This window comes from Periplaneta americana, chromosome 13 (assembly GCF_040183065.1).
Source record: "Periplaneta americana isolate PAMFEO1 chromosome 13, P.americana_PAMFEO1_priV1, whole genome shotgun sequence".
Lineage (NCBI taxonomy): Eukaryota > Metazoa > Arthropoda > Insecta > Blattodea > Blattidae > Periplaneta > Periplaneta americana.
In genome coordinates, this window is record NC_091129.1 from 124298053 (window position 1) to 124318812 (window position 20760).

A 20760-nucleotide genomic window follows, 5' to 3' on the forward strand; every position below is an offset into this window, starting at 1 on the left:
AGTTTCATAATTTTCATACGAGCGTCTTAATTACCATTATAGGCAAGTTTCATACGACTTTTTATGCTCGACCATATTTCTAACTTGAAATTATTCAGAAGTATACATTTTATTTGTATCTGACAGAAGATCGGAAGTGACCTTGTTCATAGCTCACCGTGAATTGTGAGATGTGCGCAGACGCGAAAGTATTGATTTTTTCCAAGGAACAATAATGTCATTGACCTTGATGTAATGCAAAGAATGTATAACCTGGAAATTGATTTAGAATTGAAAAACGAGATGACAAATTGAATTTATTTGAATATTATTTACAATTAACGCTAATTATTATAGTAACAGAACATAACCTTCTGTGACAGTATTGGATTTCCAGCCTCCGTGACATTTCCCTCGTCTTTCGATTGCATATCCGAGAATAATCGAAAATCTGAACTTCAATGAATAGGTATACTTTAATGACATGCATTAAAGGACTGCTACCAGGTGTATAATTACTACATTTCGGCATGGTCGAGCATAAAAAAACATTCGACATTTACATTAAAGAACATTTAACAATAATTTACAATGTCAAAGAAAAATGTTCGGCAATCATTTACAATGAATGTTAAAAAAGCCTACATTTACAGTAAAGAACATTCCACAACCATATAAGTACATTTACAATAAAGAACATTCAACAATCACTTACATTTATAAAAAAAGATATTTTTCACAGTCATATTACCTCATGGTACACAATGAGACTGACTAAAAGCTGATACCACATCTTTTGTTTCAGAAACTTCTAACTTTAATTTAATATCCGAAAATTCTCATAATGAACACCAGTAGTCAAAACATTCCCTGGCTGCAAAATGAGCAAATGGTATGCCATTTTCAACCTCCAAGTTTTGCAGACTGTTTTCATAAGGTTACCATCCTCATGTACTTAATTCACAATTCTCAAGTTACGTCTACTCATTGTTGAGTTGCTATCATACAGACAGGATTTTTTTCAAACAGAATTTTGCCCAAAATCGTGACAGAATAAGAGAGCCTCTATGAAACTGGCTAGATCTTCGTTGACATATTATGATAATGAGCCTTGGACCATTTGTTTAGGAACTTTTAGCAAGGCAGTTAAATTCTTAATTAAAACAGCACAATAAATCGGGAAAGATAGAAAAAGAAATACATTTTTCACACAACTGCACAAATTGAAAGCAAAGAACTGCACCACTTCTGGCCCATAAAAATAAATATGCAATTGAATGGAAAAATCATGTGCTTCAGTCAGATAATAATTGAAGAGTCCACTGCAAGAATGATGGATGTCACTTTCTTGTCGAAAATGAACCAAGACTGTCAATGAATAGCTTAAGACATATAGAATGTACATATAGAGTTATATGGCATTAACACTGATAGTCATTGTCCAGTAATGATCGGAAAATCCCAGTTAAGCTTTGAGCGCTATACATTTCAAACTTTCAATTGCTTCTCCTGCAAAATGTATTCCAAATGACATCCATTATTCTTGCAGAGGACTCTTCAAATATGTAATTTTTCATCAAAGTCTAATTACATACACAACTGGAAGTGATTGTTAGGAGGACATAACAAGAGTTGGAATGACAATGTAACAGGCAACTGTGGCAAAATACATCATCATCATCATCATCATATCCCTCACGTATTAGACCCTACAGGATCTGTTACGGTCTCATGCCAGCGCTTTCGTGGTCTTCCCAATTTCCTCTTTCCTCTTGGTACATAAGTAAGAATCTGTTTAGGCCATCTAGTGCGATCCATCCTTTCGACATGTTTTTTCCACTGAAGTCGATATTGTTGAACAAAATTAACTATAGGATCCATTTTGAGTTCCTGCAATATGTCCACATTTTTACGGTGTTCCAGCAAAGAGCATCCCGCTGTTCGTCTCATGAACCTCATTTCCGCTGTCGTCAGCCTTTGCTCATAAGCTTTTCTGATTGTCCATGCCTCGCTACTGTAAGTGAGGACCGGTCGAGCTAGTGTTTTATATACCTTTAGCCTTGTATGTTTCTGAACATGGGAGGATTTGAAGACGGTGTTAATGACGCCAGTGATTTTTATAAATATAGATATTTTGTTTGACATATCTTCATCAGTGATGTAAGAGAGGTTATAACCTAAATAGTTAAATGAGTTAACACGTTCAATTAAAGTATTATTTATCATGATCTTACTTGGAATTGGGTTCTCTCCCGAAAATGCCATGACTTTTGTTTTCTCTTTTGAGATTTCCATATTGAAATCAGAGGCGATTATTTGCAAATTATAAATGGCTCTTTGTAAAGCATCCTCTGTTTTAGCGATAATAACCTGATCGTCGGCAAACATTAGTGTATCGAGAACTGTGTTTCGATTAATTTGAATTCCAGCATGATGACTTTGCCTCCAAATGTATAAAATATGGTTCATATATATAATAAACAACAGAGGGGAAAGACCGCACCCTTGTCTAACACCTTGGTTGATGGAAGTCCAGCTAGTAGTTCCGCATTCAGTTCTTATGGCAATTTCATTTTGTTGATATAAATTATAAATGGAGAGAATGATTTGGTTTGGCACATTATCATAGCGTAAAATCTCTAAAAGTTTATTTCTATCAACTCTATCAAAAGCTTTTATGAAATCAATAAAAGCTAAGTGGGTTGGAATATTAAATTCTCTGTGCTTTTCAATTAAAATCTTCATGGTGAAATAGCTGTCACAACATGATCTTCCTTTTCGGAATCCATTCTGTTCTTCAGTGATTTTGTCTTCGTAAAGATGTGATAGTTTATTTTTGATTATGGCTGTATAAATCTTATATCCAGAATTGAGAAGACTTATACCCCTGTAATTTTCACATAGTTTTTTGTTTCCTTTCTTATAAATGGGTACTACAATGGCTTTTTGCCAACTTTCTGGGGGGTTTAATCCTGCCCATATATTGTTTAAGAAATATAAAAATCGATAGGTAAATTCTTCTCCAGCGTATTTAAAAAGCTCGAAATTTAAATTATCTTCGCCTGGGGCTTTCCCGTTTTTTAAACGTTTATATACTTCAATGAGTTCATCATAAGTAATAATATCTGTTGTGTTGTTGTTGGAATTCTTTAATGTAAGAGAGATGTTTTTGTGAAACCATATATTTTTAAAGTAAGCAAGTAGAGATTCGTTAGGAATAGGGTTTATAACAACATTTTCTTTTATCTCCGAATTTATTTTCTTTAAAATTTTGAAAGTTTTGGGTCTTGGTAATGTTAGGCAAAATACATATCAGAAAGAATTTCTATTCAAGATGTAAATGCCCTTCCTAAGGAAACACCACTCTTATGTCAATCAGACGAAGTCTAAATTATGAGAGTTGAAGCCTGATTGACGTAAAATGAACATGATTTTACCTAGAAACATAACCAATGAGGAATTAAACTGAAGTCTTCAAACAGTAGTTTCCAATATCTATCACAACCAAGAAATTGGTCATGGGTGTCTGATGGTAGGGTCAAGAGTGTACTTATGGAGAATTAAATAATAATAATACAAAAATGTTAATAAATATAAAATGACCATAATAACAAAATAATTGTATCCAAATTACGATAGAATAATCCAGATAATGTAATAGGCTAACTGAATATGCATTACATAACAATGTTTTGCAGTGTTCAAGGAAAGACATTAGGATTAGTAAATTTATAGTACAACATAGACGGTTGTTTTTGACCCATGGTCATTGTTGTTTCCACATACAAGGGAGTCTATAAACATTGAAAACCATCAAATAATTCGATTATTAAAAACCATACAATCATTTGACAATTAAAAACAATACTGAATGAATCCATTTGGTGTGCAAATCAGAATAACAAAATTAAAATTAGCAAATTATTCACTTCATAGTTACAATAGTTAAATTATACTGTTGAATAAGTCCAATTTAGTTGATTATGTGCATGACTAATATGTATGCATTTATGGATGTATGCATGTATGGTTACATGTATGTATGTATGTATGTATGTACGAGGGGGATTCAGGAAATAACGACCGTTCGCGCATACCCACCGCGCAGCTGAATCCCCTTCCTTGTTTGAAGGTCAACTGGCTTCCTTAACATGTTTTCTCATAATGTTGTGAGTACTGGTTGCAACAAGTCGCCATTGTGCATTTTGTGTTACTTCAAAATGAACGACGTGATTGATAATCCCGCCAACTGTGAGGTGAGGAGTGTGATTCGATTTTTGAATGCCCGACATTTGAAACCTGCAGAAATTTACCGGCAATTGAAAGAAGTGTATGGTGATACTGTAATGAATGAAAGAAATGTGAGAAAATGGTGCGAAATGTTCAACAATGGGCGAACAAATGTCCACGATGAAACTCGACCCGGACGCCCATCACTCATCACAGAAGACCTGAAGACTAAAGTGAACGATAGAATCTTGCAAGACAGGCGCACATCACTCGACGAATTGCATATTGCCTTTCCTGACATTTCTCGTTCTTTGCTTGGTGAAACTGTGTCGCAACATCTTGGCTACCACAAAATCTGTGCACGATGGGTTCCACGGCAACTGAGTGACCAACACAAAACTCAGAGAATGGCCTTAGCATTGACATTCTTGATGCGATATCACACAGATGGAGACGCCTTTCTTGATCAAATTGTGACTGGTGATGAGACCTGGGTGTCTCACAACACCCCAGAGACCAAGTGCCAATCACGTCAGTGGCATCATCCCTCATCACCCAAGAAACCGTGAAAATTCAAACAGACTCTCTCAACACAAAAACTCATGGCTACTGTCTTTTGGGATCGCAAAGGTGTTCTTTTGCTGGATTTCATGCCAAAAGGCACTACGATCAATGAAAATCGTTATTGTGAGACTTTACGAACACTACGGCGAGCCATCCAAAACAAGAGGCGAGGAATGCTTTCGAGAGGAGTTGTGCTTCTTCACGACAATGCCCGCCCGCACACTGCTGCTTCAACTCGAGAATTGCTGGATCAATTCGGTTGGGAAATCTTTGATCATCCGCCCTATAGTCCAGACCTTGCCCCTAGCGATTTTCACCTTTTGACTAAGCTGAAAGACTTTCTGGGTGGTACGCATTTTGGAAGTGATGAAGAGTTGAAGAAGACAGTGAACACCTGGCTTAATGAACTGGCGGCAGAGGAGTATAACACGGGAATTCTAAAGCTAGTGAACAGATACGACAAATGTTTAAATGTAGGTGGTGATTATGTAGAGAAGTAAAGGAAGCTTCAGTTATGTAACAGACTTTGTTTTTTCACATAAATATTTTTTTTTTTAATTATTACAACAAAACGGTCGTTATTTCCTGGATCCCCCTCGTATGTACGTATAGTTTGACAACTTCAAGTGAAACCCCGTAAAACACGCCAACTTCTGGAATCTCTCTCCCTCGCTCGTCATTCAGTCACCAATCACCACGTAAATATCTGAGAGGGTGTGTGTGGGCATCGCGACCAATAGAAGAACCACTCTCCAGTATTACCACAATAACAGATTCTTCATTTTTGCCTTGACTGTCGGCTAGGAAGGCTCCATTATGCTAGCATTGTAGGCAACTAGTCAATCTTTTAATGCTTTTGTTAGCAGGTTTGACAAACTGTGAGTGGACCTGCAAGTACATAGTGCTTCCCCCTTCCCCCCGTGCTTTCTCACTTGCTCCTCACCAAGACAGCCAGCGCTCACGTAGTAACTCGGTCAGGGTTTCAGTTCGATTTGTCAATCTGTATGTATGTATGTATGTATGTATGTATGTATGTATGTATGTATGTATGTATGTATGTATGTATGTATGTATGTATGTATATCCAATGCCTATCCACTTCACTTTATGTGATTCGGGTTGCATACTAATATACATCACACTGTTAGGAGAATCTGAGAATGTGTCGAAGCTAATTCTCAATGAGTGTCCATTAAGGTACTGTGTATCCTTTTCCACAATCCATTATGTATTACTGATTGTCATTTTCATGGTACAGCTGCAATTCACGATTCACATGCCATTTGCCATTTTAGGGTTACAACTACAAAAGAAATTTATGCTTTAAAATATAGTTTTAACCTAAGAACTTTCGAGAAATGAGTCCTTTACCTGAGAGTTCTCGGACTTCGTTTCAGCCATCCAATTTCCATACAGGGTGAGAGCAGAAGAGTACAGCAACTTGTCTTCCCGAGTAACATCACCACTGAGGGCCAGATCTCCAAGCAAGGAACGGAGGAGACATCTCCCAATCTCATGACTGCCTCTCTCCCACAACAACTGTGCTTCTTCCAGGCTTATCCGTCCTCTGACAACTGGTGACAATGCCCCAGTGTTTGACAATGACTCCAAACAGTGCTTTCCCACGTGGTGCCAGCCTTCAACCCGTGCCAGTTTGGACGTGCTCAGCTGAATCTCTACAAAGTTGTTTCTCAGCACAAGACCAATCTCTCCACCCCTCTGCATTGCATCATTCAGTACCACTGCTCTCTGTGATAGAATTGGTTCCACATACTGGAACTCATTCAGGTTTAGTTGTCCCTGTTTCTTCCACTTATCAAGAACAGTTACCATTCTGGCAGCTTCCCTTGACTTGAAAGCAGAGACAAAGTCTTCGATCTCTTGCAGTGACTGGAGCTGTGATAGAGGTATATAGAGGTTCTTGCTGCACTCCAGGCTGGCGTGTGCCAGTGAGTCTATGACACACTTCCTCGCAGCTGCAACCGAATTCTCAACACCAGCAAAATCCAGCTCATGAAATGTTTTCAGCGCCATGCAGTGATATTTCTCATACTGCAGCTTTGCTCTGAGGGACTCCAGTCCGCTGCTGGGTTCTTCAATGGGACAGTAGCTGAACTTCCTATTGTTTGCTGCGGATGGCAGATTCCAATGACCCAGTCTCCAGCTACACTCATATAGGTGGTCCTCAAACTCAGAGCTCTTCTCACTACAGAGATAACGATACTGAATATGGTACAGACCGAGATTCTTTAATGCAATGAGCATACCTGAAAGGAAAATGAAATCTGTTAGATAAGAAAAGTGGAATTAAATGAAAAAGAGAGAACATCGACAAAATGAATTTTAATGCAGTATAAGAAGAAATTACAGTCTGATATTAGAAGAATGAGGAGGAAAAAAGTTAAGAAACAAGAGGATAAAAAGGAGAAAGTGAAGAAGGAGAATGAAGGAAAAACAAAGACAGAGGAAAAGAGCAGAAAAGAAGCAGCAAGTAAAGAATAAAGGAGACAGAGGAAGAGAAAAATAAGAGGACAAAGAAAGATGAAAGAACGAGAAAAAGAAAAGGAATATGGTCTTCACCAGAACTGCAACTGAAAAATGAAACCTATTATTTTAATTAATTTAGTATTTATAAGACAAGTAATAAAACGTTCTACTCCACGCATTGTATTCTTCACCTGACATAATTAGGAACATTAAATCCAGTCATTTGAGATGGGCAGGGCATGTAACACATATGGACGAATCTAGAAATGCGTATAGAGTGTTAGTTGGGAGGCCGGAGGGAATAAGACCTTTGGGGAGGCTGGGACATAGATGGGAGGATAATATTAAAATGGATTTGAGGGAGGTGGAATATGATTGTAGAGACTGGATTAATCTTGCTGAGGATAAGGACTGATAGCGGGCTTATGTGAGAGCGGCAATGAACCTTTGGGTTCCTTGAAAGCCATAAGTAATAAAATGTTCTACACTTAGCAAAAGAATTGTGTAACCAACAGGTGTATACATATATGATGATGATGATGATGATGATGATGAGGAGAAGGATGACGACGACATCTAAAGTGAAATGAAAGTATTACCAATAAAAAATAACAGCACTGGAAATAGTTCAAGTCTCCTCAGCTCATCTAGTACAGTGCTTATACTAACTGGTTCCGCAGTGAAGCAAGCAGCAGTATTCGACCCGACAGCGATGTAAAGTTGGTACTGTGTAGCGCCTGGTTTGAATATTACATCTCCTCTCTTGCTCCCTCCCACCATCCACCATCCAATGCAGCATAATACCAACACAACTCCTCGAGTCCTCGCATTCTACTTGCCACTTCTTCTGCGGAGCCAGTTAGTATATGCACTGTACCTGTGGGAAAGACTTTATTCAATCTCCCCTCTCCACTATTCATCATATACTTCTCATTTCCTCCCCAGGTAGAATAGTCTCTGAAATGATGAATCATCAGGTAGTACTTCGTTTAATGAAGAAAAAGAATAGACATACCAGCAGTAGCATCTTTATTACCACTGCAGAGCTCAGAGTCGTAGGATTGCAGTGCATTTTGCCAGTCTCCAACAAGCTCGTAATGGCGAATACGAGACTGTGGATCCATCAAATGTGAAGAACCACATCCATATATGGCATCATTATCACCAATCTTCTTGTATGCCTGTAACACCAAATGCAATAATATTACATCTATGTAACTACACCAATATGTTTTGAAGAGGTATGGTTTCATTCTTTCCTCATCAAAATTTGAGTTGCTTTTCCAAGATTTCTGTAATATAAACATAAACAGACTAGGCATGTATATTCAACTAACTGCATAATGCTAGTAGGCAATCACATCAACTATAAGGTCAAACAAGCCCCATCATCAGAGATAAGAGTTTTTGTAATAATGTTCACAATAATCTTGTTAATTTATTTTATTTTACATTATTTCATTTAACGAAGATTTCTACTGCAAAGGTTATCCAGCGTCAAAATTCAATGTGGGCAAGAAAATGGTCAACAAATCTTTCGTGAAGTCCTTTATCAGTGACACAGTTCTTTTACACAGAGTAAATCTAATAAATTTAAGACACGAGACACTGGCTTTACTCTCATCTTGGAGAAAGTCATGACAGATTTTCTCGCCCTTTTAAAATCCATTGCCCTCAGTTAGATTTTAACTCACGACTCTAGAATCCAACTACATCTAGGTCTTTCATTTATTAAATTGGTGGTATTTTGTATGTTGAAAATTCACATTAATTTGGCTATAATTTCTTGATATAATTTCTTCATTAGAGTAAAATTTTAGCTGTGATTGTCAACAGATATATTCTAAACCTACCGAGAGCAACAAACACCATCATAACACTATTTTTTTCATCTATTTCAAATGTTCTGCATTAACATCTGCATCATAAAGGTTCAATAAACTCTTCCTCCATAGTCGTCCTCCTATCTGATAAGATCAGAGAGGTACAGAGGTGATTATCAGGCAGGATATGGAGCATCCCTAAGTACTTCAGTTCAAGTAGGCATACGAGGCATACCATGCCACTATGCATTCCTCTCCAGTCTTCAAATCTTTAGTGGTGATCTGCCTTACATCACAGATTTATAAGTCATCATGTTCACATCAGGAGGAAGATAAGATCCTGGGGCTCTGGTGCCTCTGATGCAAATCTAAACATTTTTTTTAAATTCATGGAAAAATGTAAGATTAACTATGTTAGAAATGGATTCGGAACACCTCAAAATCTGTGCTTCAGTGGCTGGTCATGATAATATCTTTGACAAATATTGGAGTGCAAGAGGTCAAATGACTTTATTGTCAAACGCCTGGCATTAGAAAACAACAACAACATTTTGTCACTTTTTCAGTACACTTCATCTAGTAGCTTTGCAGAAGTTGCTGGATTTCATATGTGTTATACAGTTGTCTAATCCAGGAGATATCACATTGAGACAAGCTCTTGTACTTCTCTGTTATACAGATATAAACTGGCATCACCTCCTTCAGTGCAAGACACTTGCTATAGGTAAAAAAACTTAAGATCTGTAGGACCTATATTTGAAATTAATCGCTTTCACCAGTTTCAGTCATTGGATACTTAAAAAAAAGAAAATAAAATATAAAATACAGAACTTCTAAATACTCAATACCAGATATGACGTCATATCTACATATTATAATACTCAATATTTAACAGATTTCTAGGATAAAATGAGAGAAAAAGTTGAGAACAGACTTTTTCCATTGCCAACGAACATGTTTCGAAAGTTGGATGTACTATCTTCAGATGAAGACTAACAATAAAGCGGATCTAATCTTAAAAATGTCATGTTTTATAATACTTCAACAACGATACAAGTCCATTCTGAAACTCTTTCCCTCACCACTATTGCTTCCACTTCTCGCTCAAACAAAACTGAAATATGTTAGGTTACCTCTCTCAGGATATTCTGAAGAGCCACCCCATTGTCTGCATTTCTCTCGCAAATGTACTCCAGAGCTGAGAGACTTTGTCCCACAACACAATCAGAAGCATTGCTCTCCCTGAAATATGTTAAATAAGGACAATCACGCTCAATAAAAATGGTGCTGAAAGTCACTGGATTATCATGCATATGGGTGGACTGCACATGGCGTACATTGAGATAAGTCCATTGTGTCACCTCTTGGTGATGTGAAATATCACTTGAGCAAACCAAGATTCTGGACAAACTTAAGAATGCTTGAAATTTGTTATTATTTATTTATTACTCAAGACACTTGGTACAAAACTATTCGTCTTTTTACTTCCTAATAAATACATTAGGAATGTTCATTTTGTCTCTTACATTGTTTAAAGCACTGCACTTATTCATACGTTCCCAGCTCATACCTGACTCTTCTTCCAACACAAAGCACATATATGAGATGATACGATTTTGAGTCTATGGAGATGAGCTGCGAGACAGAGAATGCTCGAAATCGAAATGCTGCTAATGATCACCATATCAGGCCAGAAATTTCCCACTACAAATCCTCCTAATTTTGCAAGAACAGGGTACAGAGTTGCCATCCTCGTGACACGCGAAATAAGCTCATGTGCTTAACATGCTTTGCCAGCTGATGACAGCTGAGTGAGCACTATCCACTCATGACCAGGGGCCATTCAATTTTCTGATAATCTTATATCGTCGCTTTAATTTTGTAATCTTACAGTCCATATGAGCAGCTAAGTTTTTGCATTTTAGAATGGTTTGTTTCCAAAAAATGCTATTTCACTTTCAATTATTTTTACAGGAGGATAAAAATTACTGGCTTTGAAATATACGAACAAATTTTTAAAATGTGTGTCTATTCTTATCTTACAGATATTTTATACCATTCTATGTATTAAATGTGAAAAATGGAGTGAAAAATTAACAGCATCAAAATGACAATAGAAGAAAAAGCACTGATTCAATATGAAAAACTTATTAGATTACCAGGAAACAATTGGCATTCATACAGTCCTCTCTGTAGATTGAAAACTCAAAAAAGTTCCATATCCATTGTTCAAGAATTAAAGCAGAAAATCAATATCCCGTATTTAAAAGAAAACCTACAAATTAAACCAAACCCTTTAACTCTATTAAATATGGAATATAATCTAAATTTAACAGAAGAAATACTGAAATCAGAAGTAAACACTGAAATACTATAACAATTGTCTTTAGAGACAATTAACATTAGATACCCTCCACAAAACTGGCTTCATTTATACACCGACGGATCCTTGATCTCCAGAGAACAAGGTGCCGGTGCAGGTGTTACGTGCTGTCTCTTCTCACTTTATAGATCTCTTGGGTATGGAACAACAAGTTTTGATAGAGAAATCATTGCAATAAGTGAAAGTCTCAGGAATCTTCTATGCCACATCAGTAAATTTAAAAATGCAGTTATATTGTCAGACTCCAAAGCAGCTATTCTATCAATAGTCTATAAACACACACCTTCATCTCAAACAGCAGAAATAACTAAAATGCTCTCTCAATTACTATCACTCAATAAAAGAATTGTATTCCAATGGATACCATCCCATTGTGGAATCCTGGGAAACGAGAATGCGGATGCTTTAGCAAAGAAGGGCAGCACTGCTACTTACAGACCTGTTACTAAATCTACGTATTACTCTGTGAAAAGATTTATTAAATCTACATATTTAGACTTCAACAAACAAAATTTGATAACACAATCCCAAGGGAAAAAATGGAACTCTCTGCATCAAAATCCACAGTTAATTCCCGATTTACCACGAAAATCGTCTGTAGCTGCATTTAGATTGGCAACAGGCCATGACTGTTTGGCCAAACACCTGCATAGAATTGGAATATATCAGTCCCCTAACTGTCCATTGTGCAACTCAAACCAAGAAATGGATTCGGAACACCTCAAAATCTGTGCTTCAGTGGCTGGTCATGATAATATCTTTGAAAAATATTGGAGTGCAAGAGGTCAAATGACATTATTGTCAAACGCCTGGCATTAGAAAACAACAACAACATGTATTAAATGTATTAGAATACTTCATAGCTTACCAATAATTTTGAAATTAAAATATAAGATAATAGATTTTGGCCTGAAAAATAAAAAATATAATGTTTTGGAAAAGAAATTATACTTATCGCAGGAATTGGCAAAAAAATAACTTTAGCATTGAATTCAGAATGTAAGAAATATGTTTATTATGTTATTGGGTCAAAATATATTTTTGAGCAAAACAGCAAGTTTTGGAAACACACCATTCATTTTTGTCTATCTGCTATGGAGATTTAATAATGTGTGCAGTATGAGGGGATATTTTTACATAAGCTCATTAATAGTTTCCTTGCTAGAAAGCTACTTGACGAGAATTCCACAATAAACCGACAAGAAAAGAAAATTTCACTACAAACCAAGAGAAACAGAATGACCAAGGAGAGATAGAAAAACAAATTGTGAAGCTGTAAAAGACACATGCCTAAGTGTTGAGGAAGAACAAGAAAAAGCATATTATAATTTGTGATTACTTTTAGACAACGAAGGCTCACAACATTAGAGTATATCCATGCATTATAAGCTTCGTATTTGAGATATGGGAGGTTATTAACACAATCCAACTGCTTTTCTAAGTCTAGAACATACCTGGTTTCATCACACCACAGCTCGGCATATAGGATGGATGTGAAATATGCAGAGCAGAACTGGGCAGCTTGGGCGATATGGAGGTAGTTCAGTTCTAGATGCTGGCTACTTGTGCCACCATTCCTGCAACATTAAAATTAAGTAAAAGTACTTTATTTAATGAAGTTTTCAGCTGCAAAGATTATTCATAACTACAATTGAACGTTGGTGAGAAGCATTCCAGAAATTTTATCAGCTCTCTATCAGGGACAAAATTCTTTTACGTGCTATAATTCTACAACACAGGACACCCAGCTTTACTTCCCTCCTGAAGAAAGCCAAGTTTGAACCTGCAAACCTCAAATGCAATGGCTAGCATGATAACTAGACAATCTTCTTCTGAGGGATAGTTCATCCACTCACTCGGGTAATTAATTTGGACAACATACCTTTGTCCTGGTTTCAAATTTTTCTGAAGTCTTGCAAAGTGCACAACGTTCAGCATACACTGAACAGATGCCTTGTTGAAACACACCTGTTGCTTGACATCTGCAAACACACAACAAGATCATTTTAACAACTAAAATATTTACCTACTACTGTATACACCAATATTCTCCAATAAACAAAAGACTCACGCTTGAGAACTGGAACTGGAGATGTAATTCTATCTTTCTCTAGTTGTAAATATATATCAAAATGCTGCCTGAAGAAATAGCATACACATCTGTTCATCACGGTTCTACAGATGTCATGGCCTGTGCTCAAGACTAGAGATACCAGCATGGGCAGGAGCTGCTCGGCAAATGAAACCTGTGAACATAAAATGGCAAAAAAACCTTAATTATGTAACCAGCTCCTATGTCTTGAACCGAGTCTTCTTTGATTCAGGTTTATACTTGTTACCACACTGCCTGTTTTATTCCTGTGTATGGGGCACACAATGGCAACGAGTTAGTAAGACCCTAAAGAAAAAATATAATGAATAACAATGTAAAGACACTACATGTCACCTGCCATTACTGATGATTCCATGTGTGCTGTTGAAAGAGAGAAAAAACTTTCTCACATTTCCTGCTCCAGTGTCCTGAATTGTACGCAGTCAGGTGTGAAACTGCTTTCTGGCTCCTGAGAAGTTATAAACTATTAATACTTGTTAATATATATGTTGTTATGTTTTATTTAACGACGCTCGCAACTGCAGAGGTTATATCAGCGTCGCACACTTAAATGCCATCGACCTGGCACGGCATCGAACCCGCAACCTTGGGCATAGAAGGCCAGCGCTATACCAACTTGCCAACCAGATCGACGATTAATATATATATATATATATATATATACTTTTAAATACTGACTTTTCTACTTTGGAAAAAACAGCAAACAAAACAAAAATTATATAAAGATAATTATTTAAGACAACCTGAATCCCTTATTCATCTGTCGTAAAAAATCTTGGCTTCTTTTTTGATAATAATCTAAGTTGGAATTTTCAAGTTAAAGAAACGATAAAAAAAAATTTGTTCCTCCATTCACTGTTTGAGTCACTTGAGAAACTTCTTGCCCCAGCAACTAAAACTTACCCTGGTACAAACCCTAGTAATGCCGCACTTCGATTATTGTGACATTTTGTTAAGTGACCTAAGTTCTGAACTGTCAGTCAAGTTACAGCGAGCTCAAAATATGTGTGTCAGATACGTGTGCAACATCCGACGATATGATCACATATCACCGTCCTTTGCAAGTCTTTCATGGCTCCGACTTAAAGAATGCAGAACTTTACACTCTTTGTCTTTACTCTTTCGAATTCTGCACACCTCAACAACAAATTATCTTTCGTCTCGTTTCTCTTATCTATACTCTAACCACGACGTAAATACCAGATCACTTATCTGTGGCACGCTAAGTATACCTCTTCATAGAACATCTTGTTATTCATCATCTTTTACAGTATCCACCTCGCGTCAATGGAATTCCTTGTCACAAAATATTAGGGGCTGCAAGACAATAAACACCTTCAAAAACAGCTTAAAAGATAACCTTATTAGCATTTCACTCCAATCATACTGATTTAAACTATCACTGACTACATTGTTACTTCTTTCTTTAGACATCATCCTGATAGTGCTGTATTTTCAAAATTGTCTCATAATAATCTCTTTCTATTATCTAATATTATTTGAAATATATTAACATACTATGTATTTTAGCTTAATTCTGCTACACAGTTTATTTCAGTGTTTAATTAATAGTTCATAGTATTTTGTTGTTTAATTCGTAAATAACTCTTGTATACATGTAACTCTCATCTAAATCAAATTGTTGAATTCTTTGTAAGCTCATGCATATGTATATATATACTTTTTGCTGGTTGAGTGGAAGAGAAGCCCTTACGGCCTTAACTCTGCCAGCTAAAATAAATCATTATTATTATTATTATTATTATTATTATTATTATTATTGTTATTATTATAATTGTGACAATGTAAAGAAGATTAAACCAGCGAATATATTATATAAGCTTAGGAAACAGTCAAGCAAGAGTTACTTCTATTAATTAGTTACTTTGATTTATTCTTTCCTTCTTATTGTAATATATTACATTATATAATAAAATAATCATTATCTGAATGGAATATATTACATATAGGCCTACTCTGTCCAGCAAAAGAATAAAGTGATGTAAACCACAGAACACCTACAGATCTATTTACATGGCAACAAACAAACAAAAGAGACACTGAGAGATCTCAAGACTACGTGCATGTGTTTACATAACTTTATTCTTCCATTGAACAGACTTTAGAAGACCCAAGATGGACAATATGCAACAAAACAGGAAAAATTCTCAACAAAAACTATCTCTTACCTTGTCTAAACATAAAAATGCAGCAAAACTATGCACTATTGGGTCTATATTGGGTAACAAGAGACAAAAAAATGTTCAAGTTAATTAAGTCTTTCATCACTATCAGACAATAACAATTCAAAATGGGTTGTCAATTACGCTGATGCCAAGTAAGATGGCTTAGATAGTTATCAAATGCTTAGTATTACAAATCAAATCAAACCAACCCAACGAATTGCTCACATTAACCACTAAACATGCTCGAATTCCATTTTCATACAGGAATAAGCATTTGAACTTAATTTTAAATTTAATAAATGATTAATTAATGTTAATATCCAAAGTGACAAAAATCCATTCTGTCACTTGACGTTCATTATAGCCTCACCTTCACATTGCAGATAGGGACCAGCTGTGAGATATAGCAATTCTCTTGTGCAAATGTCTTCAGAATTGTTGATACCAAAGTCGTGACCCATTTCTCATGGCTACACTCTTCCATGGGACACCAGAGGTTTTCCATATCCACAGTGGTCTTGAACAGATCTTCATCTATCACTAATGAAGACTGCCGCTTTGTTTTCTTGTCTGCTTTGAACGGTATAATATTATGAGAGTCAAATCCACTAGCACCTGGAAAAATATTAACGTATCACATGTCAACTTAAATTACATCACATTACGTTAAATTCATACTGCTATCAATTTAAAATGGGCGATAATAATAATTTAAAATATTTTTTTAAGGTTCTTTACAGTAATTGATAAATATACAGCACTGTTGCTTTCTATTTGTACCACATGCTTGCCAGCATTAAATCTACATACTTAGACTTCAACAAACAAAATTTGATAACACAATCCCAAGGGGAAAAAATGGAACTCTCTGCATCAAAATCCACAGTTAATTCCCGATTTACCACGAAAATCGTCTGTAGCTGCATTTAGATTGGCAACAGGCCATGATTGTTTGGCCAAACACCTGCATAGAATTGGAATATATCAGTCCCCTAACTGCCCATTGTGCAACTCAAACCAAGAAATGGATTCGGAACACCTCAAAATCAGTGCTTCAGTGGCTGGTCATGATATCTTTGAAAAATATTGGAGTGCAAGAGGTCAAATGACTTTATTGTCAAACGCCTGGCATTAGAAAACAACAACAACAACATTTTCAATGGTTATTTCTAGGGTCTTATGTGTATTCGTACTAGTCAGATAGTGATGTGGATAAGATATGAGATGGTAGCTGATTAGTTAATGCCTCCAGACACTGAAAATCCTCACAAAGTAAGATATAAACAAAAAAATAAAATAGCAATAGCAATTTTTTCAAGACATATATGTTATTTGCAGGCATCGTTGTCATCATCATCATCATCATCATCATCATCATCATCATCATCATCATCATCGACTGTTATTGTTGAACTACTTCTTGAGAAAGTGAGATAGAGTTGGAGAGGGAGAGAGAGAAAACTTTCTTCCATATGAAAAAATAAATTGAATAAATTTTCTAAAAAGAGATATGTAATCACCTACAACCTGTTGTCCTTCATAAGACTTGAGGACTTGATAGAGACCATTGCTAGCTGCCTCCACGACATCGATGTTCTCATCAACCATGTAGTCCACCAGAAGTCCCACAACGTGTGATGTGAACACTAGCACGGGGTTGTTACGGAAGTCATTTCCCTGCAGTTCTAGGCTCTTCTCTGGCTTCAGGATCATAGTTGTCAGATCTGCAGGGCCAAGCTCTCCTAGACACCGAGATGCCTCCAATCTAATCTGCAAATGCAGAGTGAACTTCTGCCACAGCTGATAATTTATCAACAAATACACGACAGAAGCTGTAAAATTCAGCACCTTATTATGAAATTGTCAATTTCAAGTACTTCATACGAGTGATTTTTCTTAAGCTTTCCTGTTGCTTATCTTGAAAACAAAGCATCTGCGAGAACACAATTCTGAATAACTCTTTCTTTACTTGAGGGGGAAAAACAATGACATTAGTTATTTTTGATTTAGTGAAGGTTATCAAGATCATTTTAAAGTCAACTTAGTTTCCTCAAGTGGGAAACTTTTTTCAGTCACATTCCTAGTTTACGCAAAAAAAAAAAAAAAAAAACTTTTGTCTGAAACATTTTTTATCAAACCCTTAATTTTATAAAATATTTAATAACAGTGAAAAACATAAACACATGGTATTACTTTGAAGAATTGTATCTTAGAGTTCTTTGCTGTTTAGTTTGTGCTGCAGTTTTATAGTTGAATCTTCTTTTCTGCAAAAGACACATTTTGGTGATGTATAAATGCTCCAAACAGTCATGTCCAGTTATTAGTCTGAATATAGTCCCTGCTGTTCTTCTTGGAGAATTAGGAATAAAATTTTCATTTTTTTTTTTTAATTTAAATTTCGCACCAAGATTTATTTTCACTAACTTTTTTATTATTTTGTTTAATATTGTCTGTTTATAATTTTTCTTCAATAATAATTTTGCTGAATAATACAAAGATATCAATCTCGGAAAAGCATACCAAGCAGCTGACACACCTCAACGCTTTGTATACAGAATGGATAATAATCTTAAGTGCCTTATGATGTGAGTAGTGATGAAAGGAAAGAATTTTTTTTAGTTTATTGATTTTGATAAGTTCTATAATATTGTACTGATATAATTATCACTCTTCCCCTTAATGGTAGATGGTACACAATACATATTTTTTTGTTATGGCACAATTACACGAAAATTATTCAAAACATCAGGATTTAAAAATAAATTTTATATGCAAATGAATACGAAACAGTTTTCTTAGACAATTACAAACCACGTTCAATACAATATAGAATTTCGAACTTGCTATAGGTATGGGTGACTGACAGCTGTAAATGCGTTGCAAAAAAAATAAAAAAGAAAAAATATGGGGAGTCCACAGATATAGCAAAGACGAATCACGAACCACATCATATTAATTTTTCCTGAACCAACAGTACCGTAACTAATTATTTTGAAATGATAAGCATACATCAGCCCCTTGTAAAGAAAATAGTGTTGTGACAATTTAGGTTAGATCAGGAAAGTTTTCAGAACATGATATTTGTCAGCATTTGTTTATTGATCAGTATTAATGCTCTGGCAAAAACAAATTTGATACTTGCGTTGTTATGAAGTCATTTTTTACACAGACATAAAGGATTAGATAACTTATGAGCTCCGTTTGATGAGCTGATGGTTAATGAGAAGAGTGAGTGAGCAATACATGTTCAGCTCTTGAAGCTGTAAGCAAGAGTGCAAAAAATGCATCAATTTGGTCAGGTGGAAAATGTTCCTGAAAAATATAAGGAAAAATTTCCAATTCAAACAATTTTTTGCAGAAAATTTTCCTTCTCATACCCCTAGCTGTAAGGTGAATTACGGAGAGAATAATAAAATGTAACAGGAAGGTAAAAATCGTAATGTGCAGACATACTTCAAGGAACTAACAGGGAATAAAGAAAGACGATATTATGGTTAACATATAATATACTTGAAGTGTGTATTCAACAGTAAATCACATTCGGAAAATCTATACTTCTACCTCATAACAATCACAATCGTAACAACATATTTAAGTAACTTACTTTTGGATCAGGTACAGATGTCAGTTCAACCAACATAAACATTAGCTGATGCAACAAACTTTTGGCACAGTCTTCAGAAAATCCTCTCATGTCGTTCAGCTCCTTGTATAGTAAACAAAGCTCTGTCTTCTTCTCTGACAGCTGTGAAAATTACATTTAAAATTTCATCATGTTAATGATACAAGTTTAAAATGTAGTATTTCTTTTCATTGTTTAAGTTGTATAGTGGAACGAAAAGTTTTCAACATTTAAAAAGTACTTAAAAGGACATTGCTAACATAAGTTTCCATACTCTCTAGTTTTTGATAACTTAACAACACATTAGTAATGAAATTTTGTGTGACTGGGTCTGTGTTAGAAGTTTGTAAAAATGAAGATACATGTCTCAAAATGACAAAAATTTCTATATGAAATTGGTGTTCAATTAGAGAACAGTTTCAAAAATAATTGTGAGATTCAATACAAGTGAGACTATCGAAAACTTCTGAAAGTCAAATCAAAAAATTGATTTTTTTTTTATGCTGGTCTGTCTCATATGCTTCAGACGCACTGTAGCCTGAAGATTTATTGTGCTTGCCGAAATTATTCAGTATCAGTTCATTAACCTTGAATCCTTGAGTAAGGAATACAGTCCTGTTAATGGAATAAATTTAAGATTCTCCACTACTAAATTTAATTTCCCAAAGTTGTACCTTCTGTGAACCAAAATCTTGCAGGATCAAATGTAATGGGCTGTTTTCAGGAACATTTTTTAGATCATTTGTGTAAAGTGAACATGTTTGCTTCTGCAATTAATTAAGCCCATGACAATTTATAACAAGGTCTACCACCTGAGCTGATGTGGTGACCTGAATTGTGAGCTTTCGTTCTACCAAACTTTTATTTCTCCAATGACGGATACTTGATTTTATATTATTCACGCAGGCATCCTAATCTATGAGCAGTACGCTGAAGATTTAGTTCTTTTTGCCACCATAGGTGTTGCACTCGCACTATAAGAGGCGAGCTACATAGCTCCATATGATAATGATGATTAATTTGAAGTGTTGTAGGGGAAATGGGAATTTGCTATGAAAAATCTACCCTAAGTAGGCTACTTCTTTGTCCGTCACATATTTCACTTGAACCTGCTGGGATTCAAAGCTGGGTTACCACAGCATTAAAAGCAAATGCTTTAGCCATTTGACTCACTGTGCACCTTGTTTTACCAAACTGTAAATCTGTTTTATGTAAACAGTTATAGTTACTGGATTTGAAGCTTTTCGTGATTGTTGAGTATGTTTTAACTGTAGTGGAATGAATTATTTATTGGTTTCATTTTCAGAAACATAGATAACAGAAATATTACTTGTAGGAAGTTACTTGCATATGTCACTGACCTCTCGCTCGTT

At 35.6% G+C, this 20760-nt stretch overlaps 1 protein-coding gene across 4 annotated transcripts in view; it reads right to left on the reverse strand.

Moving 5' to 3' along the window:
* The window catches only part of tefu (Serine/threonine-protein kinase tefu), a 99133-nt gene that overhangs the window by 19027 nt on the left and 59346 nt on the right, over positions 1–20760 (reverse strand). For all 4 annotated transcript variants that reach the window (XM_069844034.1, XM_069844036.1, XM_069844035.1 and 1 more), the window contains 9 exons: positions 19370–19510; positions 17286–17535; positions 16136–16380; positions 13538–13712; positions 13349–13448; positions 12921–13043; positions 10217–10325; positions 8276–8441; positions 6145–7040 (listed from right to left, as the gene is read on the reverse strand). In XM_069844034.1, the coding sequence (XP_069700135.1) occupies positions 6145–7040; positions 8276–8441; positions 10217–10325; positions 12921–13043; positions 13349–13448; positions 13538–13712; positions 16136–16380; positions 17286–17535; positions 19370–19510 (2205 nt within the window). The remainder of the gene's footprint in view (positions 1–6144; positions 7041–8275; positions 8442–10216; positions 10326–12920; positions 13044–13348; positions 13449–13537; positions 13713–16135; positions 16381–17285; positions 17536–19369; positions 19511–20760) is intronic.